The sequence below is a fragment of the Oncorhynchus keta genome, chromosome 23 (assembly GCF_023373465.1).
Source record: "Oncorhynchus keta strain PuntledgeMale-10-30-2019 chromosome 23, Oket_V2, whole genome shotgun sequence".
Taxonomy (NCBI): domain Eukaryota; kingdom Metazoa; phylum Chordata; class Actinopteri; order Salmoniformes; family Salmonidae; genus Oncorhynchus; species Oncorhynchus keta.
Window position 1 is genome coordinate 5,397,883 of NC_068443.1, and position 24,832 is coordinate 5,422,714.

The 24,832-nt window shown below is 44.1% G+C and overlaps 2 protein-coding genes across 2 annotated transcripts; both read right to left on the reverse strand.

Annotated features, from left to right (window-relative positions):
- Window positions 1-10,236: 10,236 nt before the first annotated feature.
- capsla (calcyphosine-like a) lies at window positions 10,237-13,774 on the reverse strand. Its single transcript, XM_035765582.2, has 5 exons — window positions 13,666-13,774; window positions 12,807-12,911; window positions 12,388-12,565; window positions 11,994-12,203; window positions 10,237-10,560 (listed from the first exon to the last, which is right to left on the reverse strand). The coding sequence occupies exons 2-5, from the start codon at window positions 12,896-12,898 to the stop codon at window positions 10,459-10,461; spliced, it is 582 nt and encodes a 193-aa protein (XP_035621475.1). The 5' UTR covers window positions 12,899-12,911; window positions 13,666-13,774; the 3' UTR covers window positions 10,237-10,458.
- A 6,182-nt stretch (window positions 13,775-19,956) lies between these two features.
- Window positions 19,957-21,952, reverse strand: LOC118378601 (neurturin-like). Its single transcript, XM_035765583.2, has 2 exons — window positions 21,886-21,952; window positions 19,957-21,699 (listed from the first exon to the last, which is right to left on the reverse strand). Exons 1-2 carry the CDS (start codon window positions 21,950-21,952, stop codon window positions 21,230-21,232), a joined length of 537 nt encoding a protein of 178 aa, XP_035621476.2. The 3' UTR covers window positions 19,957-21,229.
- Window positions 21,953-24,832: the final 2,880 nt, after the last annotated feature.

Genomic DNA, 24,832 nt, shown 5'->3' on the forward strand with positions numbered 1-24,832 from the left:
ATCGGCTAATGGACAATATTCATTCTGACTGAGGGAAATGGAAAAGGTATGAAACTAATGGGAATTGCTAGAATGACTGGGCATTGTTGTAGATAAAACATTGCTATGGGAGATACATTGTATATACAGAATTGTGTTGACACCCCTTCAAATGAGTGGATTTGACCATTTCAGCCACACCCATTGCTGACAGGTATATAAAATTTGAGCATACAGCCATGCAATCTCCATAGACAAACACTGGAAGTAGAATGGCCCTTACTGAAAAGCTCAGTGGCTTTCAATGTGGCACAGTCTAGAGGATGCCACCTTTCCAACAGGTCAATTGGTCAAATTTCGGCCCTGCTAGAGCTGCCCCGGTCAACTGTCAGTGTTGTTATTGTGAAGTGGAAAAGTTTAGGAGTAAAAATGGCTCAGCCGCAAAGTGGTAGGCCACGAAAGCTCACAGAACAGGACTGCTGAGTGATGAAGAGCGTAAAGAAAACGTCTGTCCCAGGTTGCAACACTCACTGCCGAGTTCCAAACTGCCTCTGGAAGCGACGTCAGCACAATAACTGTTCGTTGTGAGCCTCATGAAATGGGTTTCAAATCAAATCAAATTTTATTAGTCACATGTGCCGAATACAACAGGTGTTACAGTGAAAGGCTTCCTTACGAGCTCCTAACCAACTATGCAGTTAAAAAATATATGAAAAAGTCATTAAAGAGCAACAGTAAAATAACCATAGTGAGATTATATACAGGGGGTACCGGTACAGAGTCAATGTGGAGGCTATATACAGGGGGTACCGGTACAGAGTCAATGTGGAGACTATATACAGGGGGTACTGGTACAGAGTCAATGTGGAGGCTATATACAGGGGGTACTGGTACAGAGTCAATGTGGAGGCTATATACAGGGGGTACCGGTACAGAGTCAATGTGGAGGCTATATACAGGGGGTACCGGTACAGAGTCAATGTGGAGGCTATATACAGGGGGTACTGGTACAGAGTCAATGTGGAGGCTATATACAGGGGGTACCGGTACAGAGTCAATGTGGAGGCTATATACAGGGGGTACCGGTACAGAGTCAATGTGGAGGCTATATACAGGGGGTACCGGTACAGAGCCAATGTGGAGACTATATACAGGGGGTACCGGTACAGAGTCAATGTGGAGGCTATATACAGGGGGTACCGGTACAGAGTCAATGTGGAGGCTATATACAGGGGGTACCGGTACAGAGTCAATGTGGAGGCTATATACAGGGGGTACTGGTACAGAGTCAATGTGGAGGCTATATACAGGGGGTACCGGTACAGAGTCAATGTGGAGGCTATATACAGGGGGTACCGGTACAGAGTCAATGTGGAGGCTATATACAGGGGGTACCGGTACAGAGTCAATGTGGAGGCTATATACAGGGGGTACCGGTACAGAGTCAATGTGGAGGCTATATACAGGGGGGTACCGGTACAGAGTCAATGTGGAGGCTATATACAGGGTGTTACGGTACAGAGTCAATGTGGAGGCTATATACAGGGGGCACTGGTTAGTCGAGGTAATTGAGGTAATATGTACATGTAGGTAGAGTTATTAAAGTGACTATGCATAGATGATAACAATAGAGAGTATCAGCGGTATAAAAGGGGGGCAATGAAAATAGTCTGGTTAGCCATTTTTTGATTAGATGTTCAGGAGTCTTATGGCTTGGGGGGTCGAAGCTGTTTAGAAGCCTCTTGGACTGCCTCCTGAGTGGTGCAGTGTCTAAGGCACTAGAGATTCTGGGTTCGAGTCCAGGCTCTGTCGCAGCCGGCCGTGACCGGGAGACCAATGGGGCAGCACACAATTGGCGCAGCTTTGTCTGGGTTAGGGGAGGGTTTGGCAATAGAACCATCTATGACTAGGTTGGCTGGAGTCTTTGACAATTTTTAGGGCCTTCCTCTGACACCGCCTGGTATAGAGGTCCTGGATGGCAGGAAGCTTGGCCACAGTGATGTACTGGGCCGTACGCACTACCCTCTGTAATGCCTTGTGGTCGGAGGCCGAGCAGTTGCCATACCAGGCAGTGATGTAACCAGTCAGGATGGTGCAGCTGTAGAACATTTTGAGGATCTGAGGACCCATGCCCAATCTCTTCAGTCTCCTGAGGGGGAATAGGTTTTGTCGTGCCCTCTTCACGACTGTCTTGGTGTGCTTGGACCAGTTAGTTGGACCAGTTAGTTTGTTGGTGATGTGAACACAAAGGAACTTGAAGCTCCCAACCTGCTCCACTAGCCCCGTCGATGAGAATGGGGGCGTGCTCGGTCCTCTTTTTCATGTAGTCCACAATCATCTCATTTGTCTTGATCATGTTGAGGGAGAGGCTGTTGTCCTTGCACCACATGGACAGGTCTCTGCCCCCTATATTCTGTCTCGTCATTGTCTGTGAACAGGCCTACCACTGTTGTGTCATCGGCAAACTTAATGATGGTGTTGGAGTCGTGTCTGAGTCATGAGTGAACAGGGAGTACAGAAGAAGACTCAGCACGCACCCCTGAGAGGCCCCTGTGTTGAGGATCAGTGTGGCCAATGTGTTGTTACCTACCCTTACCACCAGGGGGAGGCCCATCAGGAAGTCCAGGATCCAGTTGCAGAGGGAGGTGTTTAGTCCCAGGGTCCTTAGCTTAGTGATGAGCTTTGAGGGCACTATGGTGTTGAACGCTGAGCTGTAGTCAATGAACAGCATTCTCACATAGGTGTTCCTTTTGTCCAAGTGTGAAAGGGCAGTGTTGTGTGCAATAGAGATTGCATCATCTGTGGATCTGTTAGGGTGGTATGCAAATTGGAGTGGGTCTAGGGTTTCTGGGATAATGGTGAGCCTTTGACCAGCCTTTCAAAGCACTTCATAGCTACAGACGTGAGTGCTAAGGGTCGGTAGTCATTTAGGCAGGTTTCCTTAGTGTTGATGGGCACAGGGACTATGGTGGTCTGCTTAAAACATGTTGGTATTACAGACTCGGACAGGGAGAGGTTGAAAATGTCAGTGAAGTCACTTGCCAGTTGGTCAGCGCATGTAAGTACATGTTCTGGTAATCCGTCTGGCCCAGCGGCCTTGTGAATGTTGAGCTGTTTAAAGGTCTCACTCACATCGGCTGTGGAGAGCGTGATCACACAGTCTTCCGGAACAGCTGGTGCTCTCATGCATGTTTCAGTGTTATCTGCCTCGAAGCAAGCATAGAAGTAGTTTAACTCATCTGGTAGGCCCGTGTCACTGGGCAGCTCTCAGCTGTGCTTCCCTTTGTAGTCTGTAATGGTTTGCAAGCCCTGCCACATCCGATGAGAGTCAGAGCCGGTGTAGTACGATTCAATCTTAGTCCTGTATTGATGCTTTGCCTGTTTAATGGTTCGTCGGAGGGCATATATTATAAGCTTCCGGGTTAGAGTCCCGCTACTTGAAAGTGTCAGCTCTAGCCTTTAGCTCAGTGCGGATGGTGCCTGGCTTCTGGTTGGGGTATGTACGTATGGTCACTGTGGGGACGACATCATCGATGCACTTATTGATGAAGCCAATGACTGATGAAGTGTACTCCTCAATGCCATCGAAGGAATCCCGGAGCATATTCCAGTCTGTGATAGTAAAACAGTCCTGTAGCTTAGCACCTGCTTCCTCTGACCACTTTTTTATTGATCTAGTCACTAGTGCTTCCTCCTTTAATTTTTGCTTGTAAGCATGAATCAGGAGGATATAATTATGGTCTGATTTGCCAAATGGAGGGCGAGGGACCGCTTTGTGAGCATCTCTGTGTGCGGAGTAAAGTTGGTCCTGAGTTTTTTCCCTCTGGTTGCACATTTAACATGCTGATAGAAATTTGGAAAGACGGATTTAAGTTTCCCTGCATTAAAGTTCCCGGCCACTAGGAGCGCCGCGTCTGGGTGAGCGTTTTCCTGTTTGCTTATGGCGGAATACAGCTCATTGAGTGCGGGCTTAGTGTCAGTATCAGTCTGCTGTGGTATGTAGACAGCTACAAAAAAAAACAGATGGAAACTCTCTAGGTAGAAAGTGTGGTTTACAGCTTATTATGAGAAGCTCTACCTCAGGCGAGCAAAACCTTGAGACTTCCTTAGACATCGTGCACCAGCTGTTATTTACAAAAATACATAGTCTGCCGCCCCTTGTCTTACCAGACGCCGCTGCTCTGTCCTGCGGATACAGCGTATAACCAGTCAGCTGTATGTTGATAATGTCGTTGTTCAGCCACGACTCTGTGAAGCAGAAGATATTACATGTTTTAATGTCCCGTTGGTAGTTTAATCTTCTGCGTAGGTCATCGATTTTCTTTTCCAAAGATTGCACGTTTGCTAGTAGAACGGAGGGAAGTGGAGGTTAATTAGATCGCCTAAGAATTCTCAGAAGACAGCCCGACCATCGGCCCCCCCATCGGCAGTGTTTCCATGGCCGAGCAGCCACACACAAGCAGAGGATCAACATGAGCAATGCCAAGCTTCGGCTGGAGTGCTGTAAAGCTCGCCGCCATTGGACACTGGAGCAGTGGAAACGTGTTCTCTGAGGTGATGAATCACGCTTCACCATCTGGCAGTCCGACGGACGAATATAGGTTTGGAGGATACCAGGAATACACTACCTGCCCGGATGCATAGTGCCATCTGTAAAGTTTGGTGAAGGAGGAAAAATGGTCTGGGGCTGTTTTTCATGATTCAGGCTCCTTGGTTCCAGTAAAGGGAAATCTTAACAGCATACAATGGCATTCTAGGCGATTCTGTGCTTCCAACTTTGTGGCAACAGTTTGGGGAAGGGCCTTTCCTGTTTCTGCATGACAATGTGCACAAAGTGAGGTCCATACAGAAATGGTTTGTCAAGATCGGTTTGTAAGAACTTAACTGGCCTGCACAGAGGGACCTCAACCCCGTCGAACGCCTTTGGGATTAACTGGAACACCGACTGTGAACCACCCCTAATCGCCCAGCATAAGTGCCCAACCTCACTAATGCTCTTGTGGCTGAATGGAAGCAAGTCCCCCCGGTAATGTTCCAACATCTAGTGGAAAGCCTTCACAGAAGAGTGGAGGCTGTTATAGCAGCAAAGAGGGAACCAACTCCATATTAATGCCCATGATATTGGAATAACATTTTTGACAAGCAGGCGTCCACATACTTTTTGTCATGTAGTGTATCTCGATGCATTTATTTTAATGTTGTTTTTTAAATATTTTTTATTTAACCTTTATTTAAATAGGCAAGTCAGTTAAACAAACAGATTCTTATTTACAATGACAGATGTTTACCTTGTGAGCTCAGGGATTTGATCCAGCAACCTTTCTGTTACTGGCCCAACACTCTAACCACTAGGCTACCTGCCACCTCTACACTCTAACCACTAGGCTACCTGCCACCTCTACACTCTAACCACTAGGCTACCTGCCACCTCTACACTCTAACCACTAGGCTACCTGCCACCTCTACACTCTAACCACTAGGCTACCTGCCACCTCTACACTCTAACCACTAGGCTACCTGCCACCTCTACACTCTAACCACTAGGCTACCTGCCACCTCTACACTCTAACCACTAGGCTACCTGCCACCTCTACACTCTAACCACTAGGCTACCTGCCACCTCTACACTCTAACCACTAGGCTACCTGCCACCTCTACACTCTAACCACTAGGCTACCTGCCACCTCTACACTCTAACCACTAGGCTACCTGCCACCTCTACACTCTAACCACTAGGCTACCTGCCACCTCTACACTCTAACCACTAGGCTACCTGCCACCTCTACACTCTATCCACTAGGCTACCTGCCACCTCTACACTCTAACCACTAGGCTACCTGCCACCTCTACACTCTAACCACTAGGCTACCTGCCACCTCTACACTCTAACCACTAGTCTACCTGCCACCTCTACACTCTAACCACTAGGCTACCTGCCACCTCTACACTCTAACCACTAGTCTACCTGCCACCTCTACACTCTAACCACTAGGCTACCTGCCACCTCTACACTCTAACCACTAGGCTACCTGCCACCTCTACACTCTAACCACTAGGCTACCTGCCACCTCTACACTCTAACCACTAGGCTACCTGCCACCTCTACACTCTAACCACTAGTCTACCTGCCACCTCTACACTCTAACCACTAGTCTACCTGCCACCTCTACACTCTAACCACTAGTCTACCTGCCACCTCTACACTCTAACCACTAGTCTACCTGCCACCTCTACACTCTAACCACTAGGCTACCTGCCACCTCTACACTCTAACCACTAGTCTACCTGCCACCTCTACACTCTAACCACTAGACTACCTGCCGCCTCTACACTCTAACCACTAGACTACCTGCCACCTCTACACTCTAACCACTAGACTACCTGCCGCCTCTACACTCTAACCGCTAGGCTACCTGCCACCTCTACACTCTAACCACTAGTCTACCTGCCACCTCTACACTCTAACCACTAGTCTACCTGCCACCTCTACACTCTAACCACTAGACTACCTGCCGCCTCTACACTCTAACCACTAGGCTACCCTGCCACCTCTACACTCTAACCGCTAGTCTACCTGCCACCTCTACACTCTAACCACTAGTCTACCTGCCACCTCTACACTCTAACCACTAGGCTACCCTGCCACCTCTACACTCTAACCACTAGTCTACCTGCCACCTCTACACTCTAACCACTAGTCTACCTGCCACCTCTACACTCTAACCACTAGTCTACCTGCCACCTCCACACTCTAACCACTAGTCTACCTGCCACCTCTACACTCTAACCACTAGTCTACCTGCCACCTCTACACTCTAACCACTAGGCTACCTGCCACCTCTACACTCTAACCACTAGTCTACCTGCCACCTCTACACTCTAACCACTAGACTACCTGCCGCCTCTACACTCTAACCACTAGACTACCTGCCACCTCTACACTCTAACCACTAGACTACCTGCCGCCTCTACACTCTAACCGCTAGGCTACCTGCCACCTCTACACTCTAACCACTAGTCTACCTGCCACCTCTACACTCTAACCACTAGTCTACCTGCCACCTCTACACTCTAACCACTAGTCTACCTGCCACCTCTACACTCTAACCACTAGGCTACCCTGCCACCTCTACACTCTAACCGCTAGTCTACCTGCCACCTCTACACTCTAACCACTAGTCTACCTGCCACCTCTACACTCTAACCACTAGGCTACCCTGCCACCTCTACACTCTAACCACTAGTCTACCTGCCACCTCTACACTCTAACCACTAGTCTACCTGCCACCTCTACACTCTAACCACTAGGCTACCCTGCCGCCTCTACACTCTAACCGCTAGTCTACCTGCCACCTCTACACTCTAACCACTAGTCTACCTGCCACCTCTACACTCTAACCACTAGTCTACCTGCCACCTCTACACTCTAACCACTAGTCTACCTGCCACCTCTACACTCTAACCACTAGGCTACCTGCCACCTCTACACTCTAACCACTAGGCTACCTGCCACCTCTACACTCTAACCACTAGGCTACCTGCCACCTCTACACTCTAACCACTAGTCTACCTGCCACCTCTACACTCTAACCACTAGGCTACCTGCCACCTCTACACTCTAACCACTAGTCTACCTGCCACCTCTACACTCTAACCACTAGTCTACCTGCCACCCCAATGGGGATGTTGTATAGAGGGATGTTATATAAACAGGTAAAGGAGGTGAATGTGCAAATTCCAAAAAGTTTGCCTTTTTAATTCAGGCTGTACGCGTTCTAGAAAAGCAATTAGCCTGCATGGAAGATTGATGTTTGGATATATTTGTGCAACAAACTCTCCCCATTCACCATTTTAAAATGCTCTACAATGAGTTTTTCTTGGGCTGGGATACATGCGTTGGTTTGACTTGATCAATTGTGACTGAAGTATAAAAACAACATTCTCTGACACAGATCATTTGCTTTTTATTTGATGACTGCAATGAAATGTAGGGCACACAAGAGAATGTGCCCTACATTTCATTGAGAATGTGCCCTACATTTCATTGAGAATGTGCCCTACATTTCATTGAGAATGTGCCCTACATTTCATTGAGAATGTGCCCTACATTTCATTGAGAATGTGCCCTACATTTCATTGAGAATGTGCCCTACATTTCATTGAGAATGTGCCCTACATTTCATTGAGAATGTGCCCTACATTTCATTGAGAATGTGCCCTACATTTCATTGAGAATGTGCCCTACATTTCATTGAGAATGTGAACCTTCTTTTTCATTTTAAAGAAGTTTGTGGCTTTTGTCAAATCAATATTTTTTTGGTGGTTTTGAAAATTATGAGCGAAAACATTGTTAGGCCCAGTCCAATTTCCATCAAAATGCACTCGTTCTATGCTTAATTGTAAAGCAGGCCCCTGCATTCATTAAACACTATGATTTTTCAATATTGGTCAAATAGCACCTACAAAATTAAACTTTATAGGCGTGCAAAAATACATGATAAAGCATGAATAAAGAATGAATACTTACGTGTGAAACTCCGTGTTCTGTAGCATAGCTTCCAGAGTTTCGTGTTTCAGTTTTTAGAGAACAGAATGGCCAGAAAACCCAAGTAGAATCCATGTTTCATTTGTCTCCAGGAAGATCCTGATTATTAAATCGATAAATTACTTAAATTACACGTTACAGACTGAAAATGGCGCCTGTTATGTTGCGAGGCCGAATCCAGAGGTTATCGTTTAAAAGTGACTCCCGGATGAATGCCAGTTGTCAAATCCCCTGATGTTAGGCATTTTGAACCGCGCTTCATTCGGTGCTACAGGGTCAACGCCCGCCTACGGACTCACCCAAAACACCCTTCCTTTCCATTTGATTGCTACAAAATGTCAGTCCTGATAGAACTTCAAATAGCCACAAAAAAGCGCACGGTTGTAATTCATGCGTGTTCCTGAGCGGTTGCGCTGAGAGTGGAAGGTCCTAAAACCTCCGTTTGCCCTTGAGCTGCTGAGCGGCTGGCCGGGGGAGGATGGGGGCGACGCCTGACCAGGGGATTAGGCTACGGCTGGCCCATGTCATCTCACATTCAAAAGTTATCAGGATTTGGGAAGCAATACCTTTTTTTAACCACTCAATTGAGTCATCTGAAACAATTTGTGAGGCAACAGGAAAGATGTTTAATTTCACTGCACGACATTTTACAAAGAGCCTGATAGATAAGAATAAATAGTAGATAAGAAATCTACTTTCTCAGAACTATTTACAGGTACATGTGGGCATGCGCATGCTATTATACCTGTAGGCCTATAGGACTTAAATAATAAACGTTGCCCTGTTGCTCCCTCTGCCGGCACTACAGGCAAACGCGGGGCTGATTGTCAATTACATTTCAGTTCCATTGACAGCTCCCTGAATTGCAAACTTGACATATCGCCTAATTGTCCACAGTTAATTAAAGCGCAGAAAACTAGCAATGACGACCTTGGGCTTTGAAACCATAATAACAAATTATAACAGTGCATATGCAATCATAATTCAATTTCACGCTTAGGCGGTTTTGGACCTCTGAGTTGAATGCACTGGATTACAACAGAGTCTGGGTTAGAGAGTCTGGGGATTCTCCGTCCATTGCTTTTGGCTATGCATAGTAGCTATGGTTATTAGCATAGCACATAACTTGGATCCACATATACTGTACTTGTACAGGTAGATAAGGCATTTAAAGAAACACTCATTGTGCTACCGATGGCAACTACGTTGAAGCATCCATTATATCGATGTATTACATTATTCTAGTGAGCAAGAGTTTCTTCAGTCTTCCCATGAAACATTCTCATGTCTCATTATATCTAATTATAGACAAGCTGACTGTGGTCCTTCTGTAGCTCAGTTGGTAGAGCATGGCGCTTGTAACGCCAGGGTAGTGGGTTCGATCCCCGGGACCACCCATACGTAGAATGTATGCACACATGACTGTAAGTCGCTTTGGATAAAAGCGTCTGCTAAATGGCATATATTACTAACAAATAGCTGAAGGCCAGTCAAATTCAAATCTCGAGAAACCATTTCTGTATGGACCTCGCTACTGGCTTCAGCACACGGTGGTCCCGATCTTATGAGCTTATGTGCAGGTAGATAAGGCATTTAAAGGAACACCCATTGTGCTACGAGAAAGGTAGTCTATTTGGCAAACATTTGCATAATTATGATGTAGCTTAAACCATAAGAGGGATCTTAACAAGACAAAGCAATATGACACAAAGGAACGTGATTAATATTTGTAATATATATAAATCATTCAGTAGAAATCGGTTGTATCTGTGCATTTAAAGCTATTCTGTTCCATTGAAAAACTATAAACTAGCATTTTGTCTATTTTCTCACATGTACACATACATAAATTCTAAATGAATGCAAAGGTGCCTTTTTATGATTAGCCAAATATATTAGTAGGGTTACACGTAAATGTAGATAGCCAGCGGTGCCTACAGCTTCCAGGCATTCTGCATCATAGTAACAAAGTATCCGTCGCTGTCAATAGAGGCACTCACTCCACTGTAGTAGTTCATGAACTCCTCCTGAGTTACCTAAAGGAGAAGGACAAGACAACTCATTTACAAATTATACAAAACCAAGTAACCAAGCCAAGAATATCTGCTCCTTCCTTTTGTACGTAAAAAGTTGTGTATAATTATTTATTTATTTTTAAACCTTTTTTGTTTGTTTGTTTGTTTGTTTAATGTAATATCAGCTACAAAACATTAGCCTGCAATACAAGGCCTGTTTGCATAAAACATCTTAAGTGTTTCCCTTGAGGAATAATTTACCTTTACCTAAGGGACTCGTTTCAGGGGGTTGAATAGAGCCAATGGAAACGTAAGGTCATAATTTAAGAGTTTTATGGGTAGTTTGAAGGCAGGTAAGGCAGAGCCTCTGGTTACCGTGGAGATTACTTGAATCACTGTTCCAAGCCAGGACAAACACATTTATTTAGAAGATAATAAAACATATTTATTTTAGTTACTTTTTTTTCTCAATTTGTTTCTATTACTTTCTAGCATGTCAAGCTAACTTATAGAGTAGGTAGCTAGCTAGTCAGCTAGCATGTCAAGCTAACTTATAGAGTAGGTAGCTAGCTAATCAGCTAGCATGTCAAGCTAACTTTGAGAGTAGGTAGCTATTGGTGTTATTCTTCAATAATAAACTCCACAAAGCAAATCAGGGGGAGAAAAATAGGTTTATGTGAGAAGGACAAATCAAAATGTTATGTTGGGAGGTAGATGTTCAGATGTTCAGTCTCCCCTGTCCTCAGCTTTTCCCCCAAATCAAAGGAACAGGATGTCATTTATAACCCCACGCCCTAGCCTGGGGTTGACCAATCAGAAGTCCTTGCAGTACAACTTGGCCAATGGCCAAATAACAAGTATCCTGCCCCCGACTTAATGTACAGAACGTAGCACACGTAGCTCTGAGTACAGGATTGACATTCCACAGATTCTAAACAGCTGTTGAACTGAGACCCAACTATTTACAATTCCCTATTGACCATTAGTACTATATTTAGTTTAGTACTCTTGTCCTCTCAAACTCTGCGTTGTGTATTTATCTTCAAAATACTCTTATAGACCTCATGGGCACCCTTAACTTTTTCCACTTCATTTAAGGGAGAAATTAACCTTAAAATGTTTTGTGCATCTGACTTCAAGTTAAGGAAACTTTAAGTGAAAGGATAAGAGGGGAATTAACTTAAGATGTTTTATGCAACTGGGCCCAGACTGGTTTTGTGATAACATTCCACTCCTTGTACTCCGTGCCATATGCCTAAAATATGACATTGTCTGTTCTCCTCAGTTCTCTTGGAGCTGATTATTGATAGAATGTTCACATTTGAAGATTGGAGAAAGGCCAGACTGTTTGGCATGACAAGGAGTGGCAAGGTGTGTGGAATGTTAACACAAACAGATTAGTACCCAGGCTAGCCAGTTCGTCATTTCAGTAAACGGACAAATGTATTTATTACCTTGCCGTCTTTGTCGTTGGGGGAATCAAAGCTGCTGAGGAAAGTTAGGAAGACCTGTTCCTCTGTCCACTCCCCACTCTTATATTTGGGGTGTTGTGAGCAGTTGTAGACCCCCCTCAGGTCCTCCACAGTCACCACCCCGTCCCCTGTCCGGTCTAACTTCTTAAAGGCCTGGCCGATCACAGAGATCCTGGCACTGGACATGGGAGGCTGGAGGACACACAAACACATGAAAACAGCAATATACATCACTGCACCTTTATCATGCAATTATTAGATGTACTTTGGCTTGTTCAAATACTATTATTATGAGAGAACCATTATTCTACACCGTCCATAATGAATACATGTGCATAATCAATTCGTTTTTAGTGTCACTACTCTGTAATTATACCCTCAGATTCTCCAGAAACTCGATGAAGTTGATGCTGCCACTGCCGTCCTTGTCACACAGTGTGAAGATCTGCCGGGCCTCCTCTCTGCTCACCACCACACCATAGTCCTCCAGTCCTTTAATAAACTCCTGCAGGTCCAGAGACTTACTGCCATCGTCGTCCATGATGCGGAACGTCCTGTATGGACCGGTGAGGAAGAGAGAGGACGTGGAGAGATTAACCATCTGTCTCTGGGTATCTATTTAAACGTAATAATCAATTATGAATGAGTTATTCTGAATTATTATTGGCCTTTTTGCATGCAGACCATTTTCACTTGTGAGTGAATATCATAATACCATAAGAAAGCGTTATTGTAAAGTTACAAAAAAGAATTGTTGTTGATGTTTTGCTTTGTATTTTAATCAGTTGCTCTTACCTTGCCAGTCCCTTGATGCCAGCCACTCCCCTGGCCAGACATTGCTGTCTCAGTACCTCCAGTGGGTCTGTGGCCTTGGTGTCTGAGGCCATGTCTTCTGTGTTACTGTAAAATATGGAGTAAAATACTCCATTTGCTTAGTTAATTTTGTATTCAGATGTAGGTTAAACTTTATGAATTGTAACAGAGGAAGTATAATGAGCAAGCAAGGAGAAAAAAGAGAGTTGAACTATGCTACACTCCTCCCCTAGAAACCTGTTACAAGGTTACACCCCTCCCCTAGAGATGTGTCACTAGGCTACACCCTCCCCTAGAGACCTGTTACTATGTACATGTGCACCAAGCCATCACAAGTCAGTTCAATAGTCAATTAATCATAAACCATCATAATTGCAGATGTGTTCATATTGCATGAGGTATTTTAGTCTTCATATCAAGTATCATATTTCCTTTATTTAACTAGGCAAGTCAGTTAAGAACAAATTCTTATTTTCAATGAACAGTGGGTTAACTGTCTGTTCAGGGGCAGAACAACAGATTTTTACCTTGTCAGCTCGGGGGTTCGAACTTGCAACCTTTCGGTTACTAGTCCAACGCTCTAACCACTAGGCTACCCTAATTTGCCTTGTTATTTTGCTTAATTTACACCACTTTTATAAAAGAAAAACGAAAGACATTAGTCCTGTTGTCTAGGCAACACTTACACAACAACCACACCTTTTTTCCAATGCCATAACTTCAAACCGCTATCCATCCAAAACTAATTAAACTAACATACCACAACTAAGCAATAATGAAGTATACGATTACCCAACAAAAATGGTACAAGTGTTTGCGTGTGAAGAGAAAGTGGTCTCACCTGGTGTTCTCGTCACCTGTTCCACTCTAGTGTGCCCGTGCGTAATGTAATGTTGGTATGAATAACGCACGCCTCCTCCTCCTCCTCTCTTTACCGTACACTTCAGACCAGCGGCCCACTCGTGTCATTACCAGTAACGACTGTATGATCATTTTCGATTTTCGCGGTAAGGAAGGCGGTAAAGATGTACAAAGGGAAAATCGATCGAATAGTAGAGCATTAAAAAAAATGTTTTAAATGTGTGTGTCCCAAAATGGCACCATATTCTCTATATAGTGCACGAAACCTGTAATGTTATGATTGTGAGATAATTGTAAGCAGTAGAAGGCCTAGAATGGGTCATAGGTTTCAGGCGTGATGTTGAAAACGCTGGGATGGATGATTCCGGACCACGTCTGAAAAAGTAGATACATTATTTGGGATAGAGGTGGGGTACTGCGTTGTCAGAAAAACATTATACGTGGTGGAAAAGGACATCTATAGTATTGTAACGAAAGGAGAGAGTAGTGTAACAACCCTGGGTTTATAAGCGCGGATATCGCATCTTCCGTTTGAGCATGCTTTTGCGGCACAGTCGATAGCGCGCTGGACTTCGGGCTAGAGGGTCGAGGGTTCAAGACCTGCTGCCTGCTGTTTCATTACAATATCATAGCAAGGCATTTGCAGTGGTGTAAAGTAATTAGTAAAAATACTTTGAAGTACTACTTAAGTCGTTTTTGTGGGGGGAATTTGTACTTTACCATTGATATTTTTTGAAAATGTTTACTTTTACTTCACTATTGAAGACAATATGTACTTTTTTACTTCCATACATTTTCCATGACACCAAAAAGCACTCGTTACATTTTGAATGCTCAGGCAGGACAGAAATATGGTCCAATTCACACACCTATCAATTAGAGCTCTTCACAGGTCCACCTGAACCCGAATATACGAGACCCAACCAGTGACCAGAGCGGTTCTGGGATACAACATTCTAAATTTTCCCTCGTGCTGGATCTGGTCCTGTTTGATTGTCAATCGGATCTATGTACTGTGACTACAACTGATCGACCCCGAGTGGACCCGAATAGACCTATCCACAGCTCTACATAGCCTATAGCATTTTTTTTACGCTAATACGGTGAATTGATTTACTTATAAAAGCCCTAGCCAACATATACATAACTATTCGTTAACCAGAAGAGCAACTTGGCTGATAAAAATAATGTGTTTGTTACCCGGGTCACTTAAGATACGGTTCTAGTCCAAATTTGATAGTCCTCAGGTCCGTTCAGGTTGGACCCGAGAAGACCTCTACTACCAATATAACGCGTTGTCATCCCTACTGCCTCTGACCTGGCGGATTTTAGACACACAAATCCAGCTTTTGCAAGTGATTGAGTGTTGGAGTGTGCCTCTCGCTGTTCATAAATAAATAAAAACAAGAAAACGGGGCTGTGTTTGGGTTTGTTTAATACAAGGAATTTGATGTACAGCATTTACTTTTACTCAAGTATGATAATTGAGTACTTTTTTCCACCACTGTGACTGTACTTAAGTACATTTTAAAACCATATTACTTGTAGACTTTTACTCAAGTAGTATTTCACTGGGTGACTTTCTCTTTTACTGGAGTCATTTTCTATTAGGGAACCTACTTTTACTCAAGACAATTGAGTACTTTTTCCACCACTGGGAATTTGTCCAGTAAAGCAGCTGGTTAACACAATTAAATCCATGTAGGGTAATATAAACAAGATGGAGAAAACTAAATTGTGTGTTTAGAAAAGAGGGAAATAAATAATGATGATGGAACTCTTTGAAATAGATATTAGATTTATGTAGCAGTAAGTCATGTTAGATAAAAAAACATTTTGGCACAGTTGCTCAACAAATGGGTAAGCTGCTATGTCTATTAGATAAATATTCTTAAAACCATCATTTACTTCCAAATAAATACACAGACAGAATCAGGCGCCAGAGATTTCCCAGGTCAGGTAAACCTCATGGTCTTATACAGTGAAAGTATTCAGACCCCTTGACTTTTCCCCACATTTTGTTACATTACAGCCTTATTCTAAAAGGGATTAAATAAATGTTTTTCCTTAGCAATCTACACACAATACCCAATAATGGCAAAGTGAAAACAGGTTGTTAGATATAAATAAAAAAAATACAAACAGAAATACCTTATTTACATAAGTATTCAGACCCTTTGCTATGAGACTCAAAATTGAGCTCAGGCGCATCCCGTTTCTATTGATCATCCTTGAGATGCTTCTACAACTTGATTGGAGACCACCTGTGGTAAATTCAATTGATTGGACATGATTTGGAAAGGCACACCTGTCTATATAAGGTCCCACAATTGACATTGCATGTCAGAGCAAAAACCAAGCCATGAGTTCAAAGGAATTGTGCGTAGAGCTCCGAGACAGGATTGTGTCGATGCACAGATCTGGGGTACGAAAAAAGTTCTGCAGCATTAAAAGCCCCCTAGAACACAGTGGCCTCCATCATTATTAAATGTAAGAAGTTGGAACCACCAAGACTCTTCCTAGAGCTGGTCACCCAGCCAAACTGAGGAATCGGGAGAGAAGGGCCTTGGTCAGGGAAGTGACCAAGAACTCGATGGTCACTCTGACAGAGCTCTAGAGTTCCTTTGTAGAGATGGAGGAACTTTCCAGAAGGACAACCATCTCTGCAGCACTCCACCAATGAGGCCTTTATGGTAGAGTGGCCAGACAGAAGCCACTCCTCAGTAAAAGGCACATGACAGCCCAAAATGCACCTAAAGACTCACAGAACATGAGAAACAAGATTCTCTGGTCTGATGACACCAAGATTGAAAACTTTGGCCTGTCTGGAGGAAACCTGGCACCATCCCTATGGTGAAGCATGGTGGTGGCAGCATCACGCTGTGGGGATGTTTTTCAGCGTCAAGGACTGGGAGATTAGTCAGGATTGAGGGTAAGATGAACGGAGCAAAGTACAGAGAGATCCTTGATGAAAATCTGCTCAAGAGCGCTCAGGATCTCAGACTGGGGCAAAGGTTCACCTTCCAGCAGGACAATGACCCTAAGCACACAGCCAAAACAATGCAGGAGTGACTTCGGGACAAGTCTCTGATTGTCCTTGAGTGGCCCAGCCAGAGCCCGGACATGAACCAGATCGAACATCTCTGGAGAGACCTGAAAATAGCTGTGCAGCAACGCTCCCCATCCAACCTGACAGAACTTGAGAGGATCTACAGAGAAGAATGAGAGACTCTCCTAATACATTTGTGCCAAGCTTGTAGCGTCCTACCCAAGAAGACTCAAGGCTGTAATCGCTACCAAAGGTGCTTCAACAAAGTACTGAGTAAAGGGTTAGAATACTTATGTAAATGTGATATTTCTGTTTAAATTTTTTTTAATCAATTAGCAAAAAATATCTAAAAACCTTTTTGCTTTGTCATTATGGGTTATTGTGTGTAAATTGATGAGGGGGGGGAGACTATTGAATCCATTTTTAGAATAAGGCCTCTAATGTAGCAAAATGTGGAAAAAGTCATTCTGAATACTTTCAGACTAACATATTGATTAGTTTTGTATGTGTGCATACAAAATGGCACCCTTAATAGTGCACTACTTTTGAACAGGGCCCATAGGGTCTATAAACGTATTGTTCACATTAATCAGGGATGTGAATTATATAATGGATTATATATTTATAAGGTTATATATTTCTTTCAGCACTTTAAAGTTGAAGAATATTCTGTAATTATGTAACCTGTAATCTGAAACCACAGCAATAAAATCAAACAGTGAGTTCTTACATAATGTATTGGCAAATGCTTTGGAGGACATTATGTCAGTGAATTACTGATCGTGATTGTGTTTGGAGAACGTTCTTTTTTGAAGAGTACTAGATAAAAGCCTCGAATGGAAATAACAAAGATATAATGCTTGTGTTTTTGCTGGAACACCCTTAGACAAAAATGCCACAGAACATCTCATCATTTTTATAGAAGATAAAACAGCAGACATTTTGTGATATCTAGACGGCAGACATTTTGTGATATCTAAACGGCAGACATTTTGTGATATCTAAACGGCAGACATTTTGTGATATCTAGACGGCAGACATTTTGTGATATCTAGACGGCAGACATTTTGTGATATCTAGACGGCAGACATTTTGTGATATCTAGACGGCAGATATTTTGTGATATCTAGACGGCAGACATTTTGTGATATCTAGACGGCAGACATTTTGTGATATCTAGACGGCAGACATTTTGTGATATCTAGACGGCAGACATTTTGTGATATCTAGACGGCAGACATTTTGTGATATCTAGACGGCAGACATTTTGTGATATCTAGACGGCAGACATTTTGTGATATCTAGACGGCAGACATTTTGTGATATCTAGACGGCAGACATTTTGTGATATCTAGACGGCAGACATTTTGTGATATCTAGACGGCAGACATTTTGTGATATCTAGACGGCAGACATTTTGTGATATCTAGACGGCAGACATTTTGTGATATCTAGACGGCAGACATTTTGTGATATCTAGACGGCAGACATTTTGTGATATCTAGACGGCAGACATTTTGTGATATCTAGACGGCAGACATTTTGTGATATCTAGACGGCAGACATTTTGTGATATCTAGATGGCAGACATTTTGTGATATCTAGACGGCAGACATTTTGTGATATCTCCATGGAGGTTTGTATGCAGTTGGGAGGGAAGGGAAGTTGTTTGATAATGGTCCAGTAAAGGTCATTGATCAATATTTTGAATAAACTATTTATCATTCCTTTCTGATTTCAAAAACAGAAGAGTTTCTCTCTATTGATCATGCCACATACATTATGTCAGTGAATTACTGATCGTGATTGTGTTTGGAGAAAGTTATTTTTTGAAGAGTACTAGATAAAAGCCTCGAATGGAAATAACAAAGATATAATGCTTGTGTTTTTGCTGGAACACCCTTAGACAAAAATGCCACAGAACATCTCATCATTTTTATAGAAGATAAAACAGCAGACATTTTGTGATATCTAGACGGCAGACATTTTGTGATATCTAAACGGCAGACATTTTGTGATATCTAAACGGCAGACATTTTGTGATATCTAGACGGCAGACATTTTGTGATATCTAGACGGCAGACATTTTGTGATATCTAGACGGCAGACATTTTGTGATATCTAGACGGCAGACATTTTGTGATATCTAGACGGCAGACATTTTGTGATATCTAGACGGCAGACATTTTGTGATATCTAGACGGCAGACATTTTGTGATATCTAGACGGCAGACATTTTGTGATATCTAGACGGCAGACATTTTGTGATATCTAGACGGCAGACATTTTGTGATATCTAGACGGCAGACATTTTGTGATATCTAGACGGCAGACATTTTGTGATATCTAGACGGCAGACATTTTGTGATATCTAGACGGCAGACATTTTGTGATATCTAGACGGCAGACATTTTGTGATATCTAGACAGCAGACATTTTGTGATATCTAGACAGCAGACATTTTGTGATATCTAGACATTATGCAGACATTTTGTGATATCTAGATAAAAGCCTCGAATGGAAATAACAAAGATATACATTTTGTTTTGATATCTAGACAAAAATGGCAGAACATCTAGAAGATAAAACAGCAGACATTTTGTGATATCTAGACGGCAGACATTTTGTGATATCTCCATGGAGGTTTGTATGCAGTTGGGAGGGAAGGGAAGTTGTTTGATAATGGTCCAGTAAAGGTCATTGATCAATATTTTGAATAAACTATTTATCATTCCTTTCTGATTTCAAAAACAGAAGAGTTTCTCTCTATTGATCATGCCACATACTCAGTACTGTTCTAGTAACCGGGTCCATACTCAGTACTGTTCTAGTGACCGGGTCCATACTCAGTACTGTTCTAGTGACCGGGTCCATACTCAGTACTGTTCTAGTGACCGGGTCCATACTCAGTACTGTTCTAGTGACCGGGTCCATACTCAGTACTGTTCTAGGTGACAGTTGGGAGGGAAGGGAAGTTGTTTGGGTCCATACTCAGTACTGTTCTAGTGACCGGGTCCATACTCAGTACTGTTCTAGTGACCGGGTCCATACTCAGTACTGTTCTAGTGACCGGGTCCATACTCAGTACTGTTCTAGTGACCGGGTCCATACTCAGTACTGTTCTAGTGACCGGGTCCATACTCAGTACTGTTCTAGTAACCGGGTCCATACTCAGTACTGTTCTAGTGACCGGGTCCATACTCCGTACTGTTCTAGTGACCGGGTCCATACTCAGTACTGTTCTAGTGACCGGGTCCATACTCAGTACTGTTCTAGTGACTGGGTCCATACTCAGTACTGTTCTAGTAACCGGGTCCATGCTCTCATGATTCTCAGAAGTTCACTACAGGTGTGTTGCCCTCAACCAGTTCCATACAAATAGCCCGAGGCTAGTACTTTTTAGACTGGGCTAGAAGAAAATATACCAAACTAGCCCATTGGCTAGCTATTTTTTTCTATTAAAATATCCCATTGCATAGATTTTGGACCTTGCGTAGTAAAAATGCCAGAGTCTATAAGCTCAAGCTGATCGGTACACAAAATCCTTGAATTCCATCCCTGAATACATCCACACAGATCCATATTCAAAGACGTCATCCTGTTGCTCTATCTTCCCGTACCCAGTACGGTATCCCAGGACCCCGGGGAGTCAGACGATATTTAAATGTAACTTATTTTTTAAATTATTCTTAATTTATTGACTTCTGTCTTTTTATGATGTTGCATCGCCGAGAATGAATCTACAGGTAAGCATTTCATTGTACTGCATACCACGTGTATCCTGTGCACATGCCAAAATGAACTAGACCTGACATGATATCCCAGAAGGCATTGGTGCTCCTTCTCATAGAACATGGAGGTCCTGCAGCTCCAACGCCACCAGAGGGCAGACTCACATTCCATGAGATGAAAGGTTCACAACCTTGCAGATAGAAATGGGATTCACAGAGCTAATCGCAGTCCCTATATTCCACTTGACAGACGATCACATCTATCTGAATGCTCGCCAACATGTCGCCCTCCTGTTATCCTCCCAATGTCAAAAGTTCATCCAGAGGCATCGTCCTGTTTTCGCTGTAATCCGGTATCCGTGGGTAATATCCATGTATCCAACCGAAATACATGTACATAACAATGAATTCTGTTCTCTATGATAGAGCATATTGCCGTTTTATTTGAATTCTGGGTCCTCCAGAGCGCTGCCTTTCGAAAGGCAAAGCTGCCAGTACAACAAGACGGATAAAAGAAAACTCCACGGATCTTTCCCGGAAACAGGCCCCGTGTTCAGAGATCGTGCACAGCAACGCCTCCAGAACCGACACTTCCTGCATCACGTGACCATAACACCTGCGATGACAAGTCTCGCTTTTCACGAGGCATTGCATCCACACTGAGACATCATATTGTTCTCTTATGACATCATCCCAGTAGCCATTACTCATTGGTGGTTCAGAGGACGTGGTCGTTATTAAACGTTTACACACCTCCCCCAGGGTCACGCACAGCCACACTGCCGTGCCAACACCTCCTGCACCGTGTGGTATCTACTGTTGTTATCCAGGAAGGAGATATCCTTCTCGTACGCGATAGGCCGACAGCACGGGCTGTACTGCACCTTGTCTCTCCGCCCCTTTTTAATGAGCCCCGCCCTCCTCGTGTGTTCCAGGGCGATGTCATAGTTGCGTCGTCGCCGCGCGGTGCACCTGCCGCTGCAGTACCTGAAGAGGAGAGTCTCGTCGCTGTCGTAGCCCAGCCCCAGTTCCCCCACCGTCACCTCCACCTCCCGCAAAGAGCACGGCTTCAACCTCTTCCTCCGCCCACTCTTAGCTCCCTTAGTCGTCTGGGAGGAGCTCTCCTGGCTCTCCTCTCTACTGTTCCTGCCTCTCCTCTTGCTACTCCTGTCAATCAGAGTCCCGATCACCTTCTTCAGTTCTCCCTCTGTGAAGCTCTGGAGAAGTTGGGAGACTAGAAGGAGACAGAGAGAGAGAGAGAGGACACTTAGATAGGGGTAGAGAAACAGGTACAGAGGCAGGGGAAGTGAGGCAGACAGACAGACAGACAGACAGACAGACAGACAGACAGACAGACAGATGCAGGCATGGCAGGATATAGGGACAGGGAGGCTTGAGATCACAGCAATCTATTCTACACCTCCCCTCAGGCCTCGGACACGCAAAAAAGAGATATCTATTGACTCAAACCAGAACCTCTGCCACATCCCAGTGACTTTCAGCATTCACCAGATATACAGTGCCTTGCGAAAGTATTCGGGCCCCTTGAACTTTGCGACCTTTTGCCACATTTCAGGCTTCAAACATAAAGATATAAAACTGTATTTTTTTGTGAAGAATCAACAACAAGTGGGACACAATCATGAAGTGGAACGACATTTATTGGATATTTCAAACTTTTTTAACAAATCAAAAACTGAAAAATTGGGCGTGCAAAATTATTCAGCCCCTTTACTTTCAGTGCAGCAAACTCTTTCCAGAAGTTCAGTGAGGATCTCTGAATGATCCAATGTTGACCTAAATGACTAATGATGATAAATACAATCCACCTGTGTGTAATAAAGTCTCCATATAAATGCACCTGCACTGTGATAGTTTCAGAGGTCCGTTAAAAGCGCAGAGAGCATCATGAAGAACAAGGAACACACCAGGCAGGTCCGAGATACTGTTGTGAAGAAGTTTAAAGCCGGATTTGGATACAAAAAGATTTCCCAAGCTTTAAACATCCCAAGGAGCACTGTGCAAGCGATAATATTGAAATGGAAGGAGTACCAGACCACTGCAAATCTACCAAGACCTGGCCGTCCCTCTAAACTTTCAGCTCATACAAGGAGAAGACTGATCAGAGATGCAGCCAAGAGGCCCATGATCACTCTGGATGAAATGCAGAGATCTACAGCTGAGGTGGGAGACTCTGTCCATAGGACAACAATCAGCCGTATATTGCACAAATCTGGCCTTTATGGAAGAGTGGCAAGAAGAAAGCCATTTCTTAAGGATATCCATAAAAAGCGTCGTTTAAAGTTTGCCACAAGCCACCTGGGAGACACACCAAACATGTGGAAGAAGGTGCTCTGGTCAGATGAAACCAAAATTGAACTTTTTGGCAACAATGCAAAACGTTATGTTTGGCGTAAAAGCAACACAGCTCATCACCCTGAGCACACCATCCCCACTGTCAAACATAGTGGTGGCAGCATCATGGTTTGGGCCTGCTTTTCTTCAGCAGGGACAGGGAAGAGGGTTAAAATTGATGGGAAGATGGATGGAGCCAAATACAGGACCATTCTGGAAGAAAACCTGATGGAGTCTGCAAAAGACTTGAGACTGGGACGGAGATTTGTCTTCCAACAAGACAATGATCCAAAACATAAAGCAAAATCTACAATGGAATGGTTCAAAAATAAACATATCCAGGTGTTAGAATGGCCAAGTCAAAGTCCAGACCTGAATCCAATCGAGAATCTGTGTAAGAACTGAAAACTGCTGTTCACAAATGCTCTCCATCCAACCTCACTGAGCTCGAGCTGTTTTGCAAGGAGGAATGGGAAAACATTTCAGTCTCTCGATGTGCAAAACTGATAGAGCCATACCCCAAGCGACTTACAGCTGTAATCGCAGCAAAAGGTGGCGCTACAAAGTATTAACTTAAGGGGGCTGAATAATTTTGCACGCACAATTTTTCAGTTTTTGATTTGTTAAAAAAGTTTGAAATATCCAATAAATGTTGTTCCACTTCATGATTGTGTCCCACTTGTTGTTGATTCTTCACAAAAAAATACAGTTTTATATCTTTAAAGACTGAAATGTGGCAAAAGGTCGCAAAGTTCAAGGGGGCCGAATACTTTCGCAAGGCACTGTAATTTCCTTTCTGTCTAATGTTGCTGGATAGAAACACAACACATCATCAGCCTATTAAACGCTGTGTTGAAGGATCATACAACATGAAGTACAGCTCTACCTGTTATATTTCTACTCTCGGCCTAGCACCCTTGGCAGTGCAGGGAAATGTGAGCAGATGTGTTGTGAGGTGGTGTGATGTGAGGTGGTGTGAGGTGGTGTGATGTGGTGTGATGTGAGGGGAGGTGGTGTGATGTGAGGTGGTGTGGTGGTGTGATGTGGTGGTGTGAGGTGGTGTGATGGTGAGGTGGTGTGAGGTGGTGTGATGTGAGTGGTGTGGTGGTGTGATGAGGTGTGTGATGTAAAGGTGGTGTGATGGGGTGGTGTGTGTGTGATGGTGGTGTGATGTGAGGTGGTGAGGTGGGTGTGAGGTGGTGGTGATGATGAGGTGATGTGAGGTGGTGTGATGTGAGGTGGTGTGAGGTGGTGTGTGTGAGATGGTGTGATGTGGGTGTGAGGTGGTGTGATGTGGTGTGATGTGAGGTGTGAGGTGGTGTGATGTGAGGTGGTGAGGTGGTGTGATGTGAGGTGGTGGTGAGATGGTGTGATGTGAGGTGGTGTGATGTGAGGTGAGGTGGTGTGATGTGAGGTGGTGTGATGTGAGGTGGTGTGGTGGTGTGATGTGAGGTGATGTGAGGTGGTGTGATGTGGTGTGATGTGAGGTGGTGATGATGTGGTGTGATGTGAGTGTGATGTGGTGGTGTGATGTGAGGTGGTGTGAGGTGGTGTGATGTGGTGGTGTGATGTGAGGTGGTGTGAGGTGGTGTGATGTGAGGTGGTGTGATGTGAGGTGGTGTGAGGTGGTGGTGAGGTGGTGTGATGTGAGTGTGGTGTGAGGTGGTGTGATGTGGTGGGTGATGTGAGGTGGTGATGTGAGGTGGTGTGATGTGAGGTGGTGTGAGGTGGTGTGATGTGAGGTGGTGTGAGGTGGTGTGATGTGAGGTGGTGTGGTGTGAGGTGGTGTGAGGTGGTGTGATGTGAGGTGGTGTGAGGTGGTGTGATGTGAGGTGGTGTGGTGTGAGGTGGTGTGATGTGAGGTGGTGTGATGTGGTGTGTGATGTGGTGGTGTGAGGTGGTGTGTGTGAGTGGTGTGATGTGAGGTGGTGTGATGTGAGGTGGTGTGGTGGTGTGATGTGAGGTGGTGTGATGTGTGGTGTGATGTGAGGTGGTGTGATGTGAGGTGGTGT

Excerpts from the sequence above, each read along its gene's own strand:
- capsla (XM_035765582.2), bottom strand. The coding sequence starts at position 12,898 with ATGGCCTCAGACACCAAGGCCACAGACCCACTGGAGGTACTGAGACAG. Across the intron at positions 12,566-12,806 it reads GGCATCAAGGGACTGGCAAG|GACGTTCCGCATCATGGACG; the intron begins GTAAGAGCAACT and ends CGGTCCATACAG. Across the intron at positions 10,561-11,993 it reads CCAACGACAAAGACGGCAAG|GTAACTCAGGAGGAGTTCAT; the intron begins GTAATAAATACA and ends CTTCTCCTTTAG.
- LOC118378601 (XM_035765583.2), bottom strand. The coding sequence starts at position 21,952 with ATGTGGCAGAGGTTCTGGTTTGAGTCAATAGATATCTCTTTTTTGCGT. Across the intron at positions 21,700-21,885 it reads TGTCCGAGGCCTGAGGGGAG|TCTCCCAACTTCTCCAGAGC; the intron begins GTGTAGAATAGA and ends GTCTCCTTCTAG.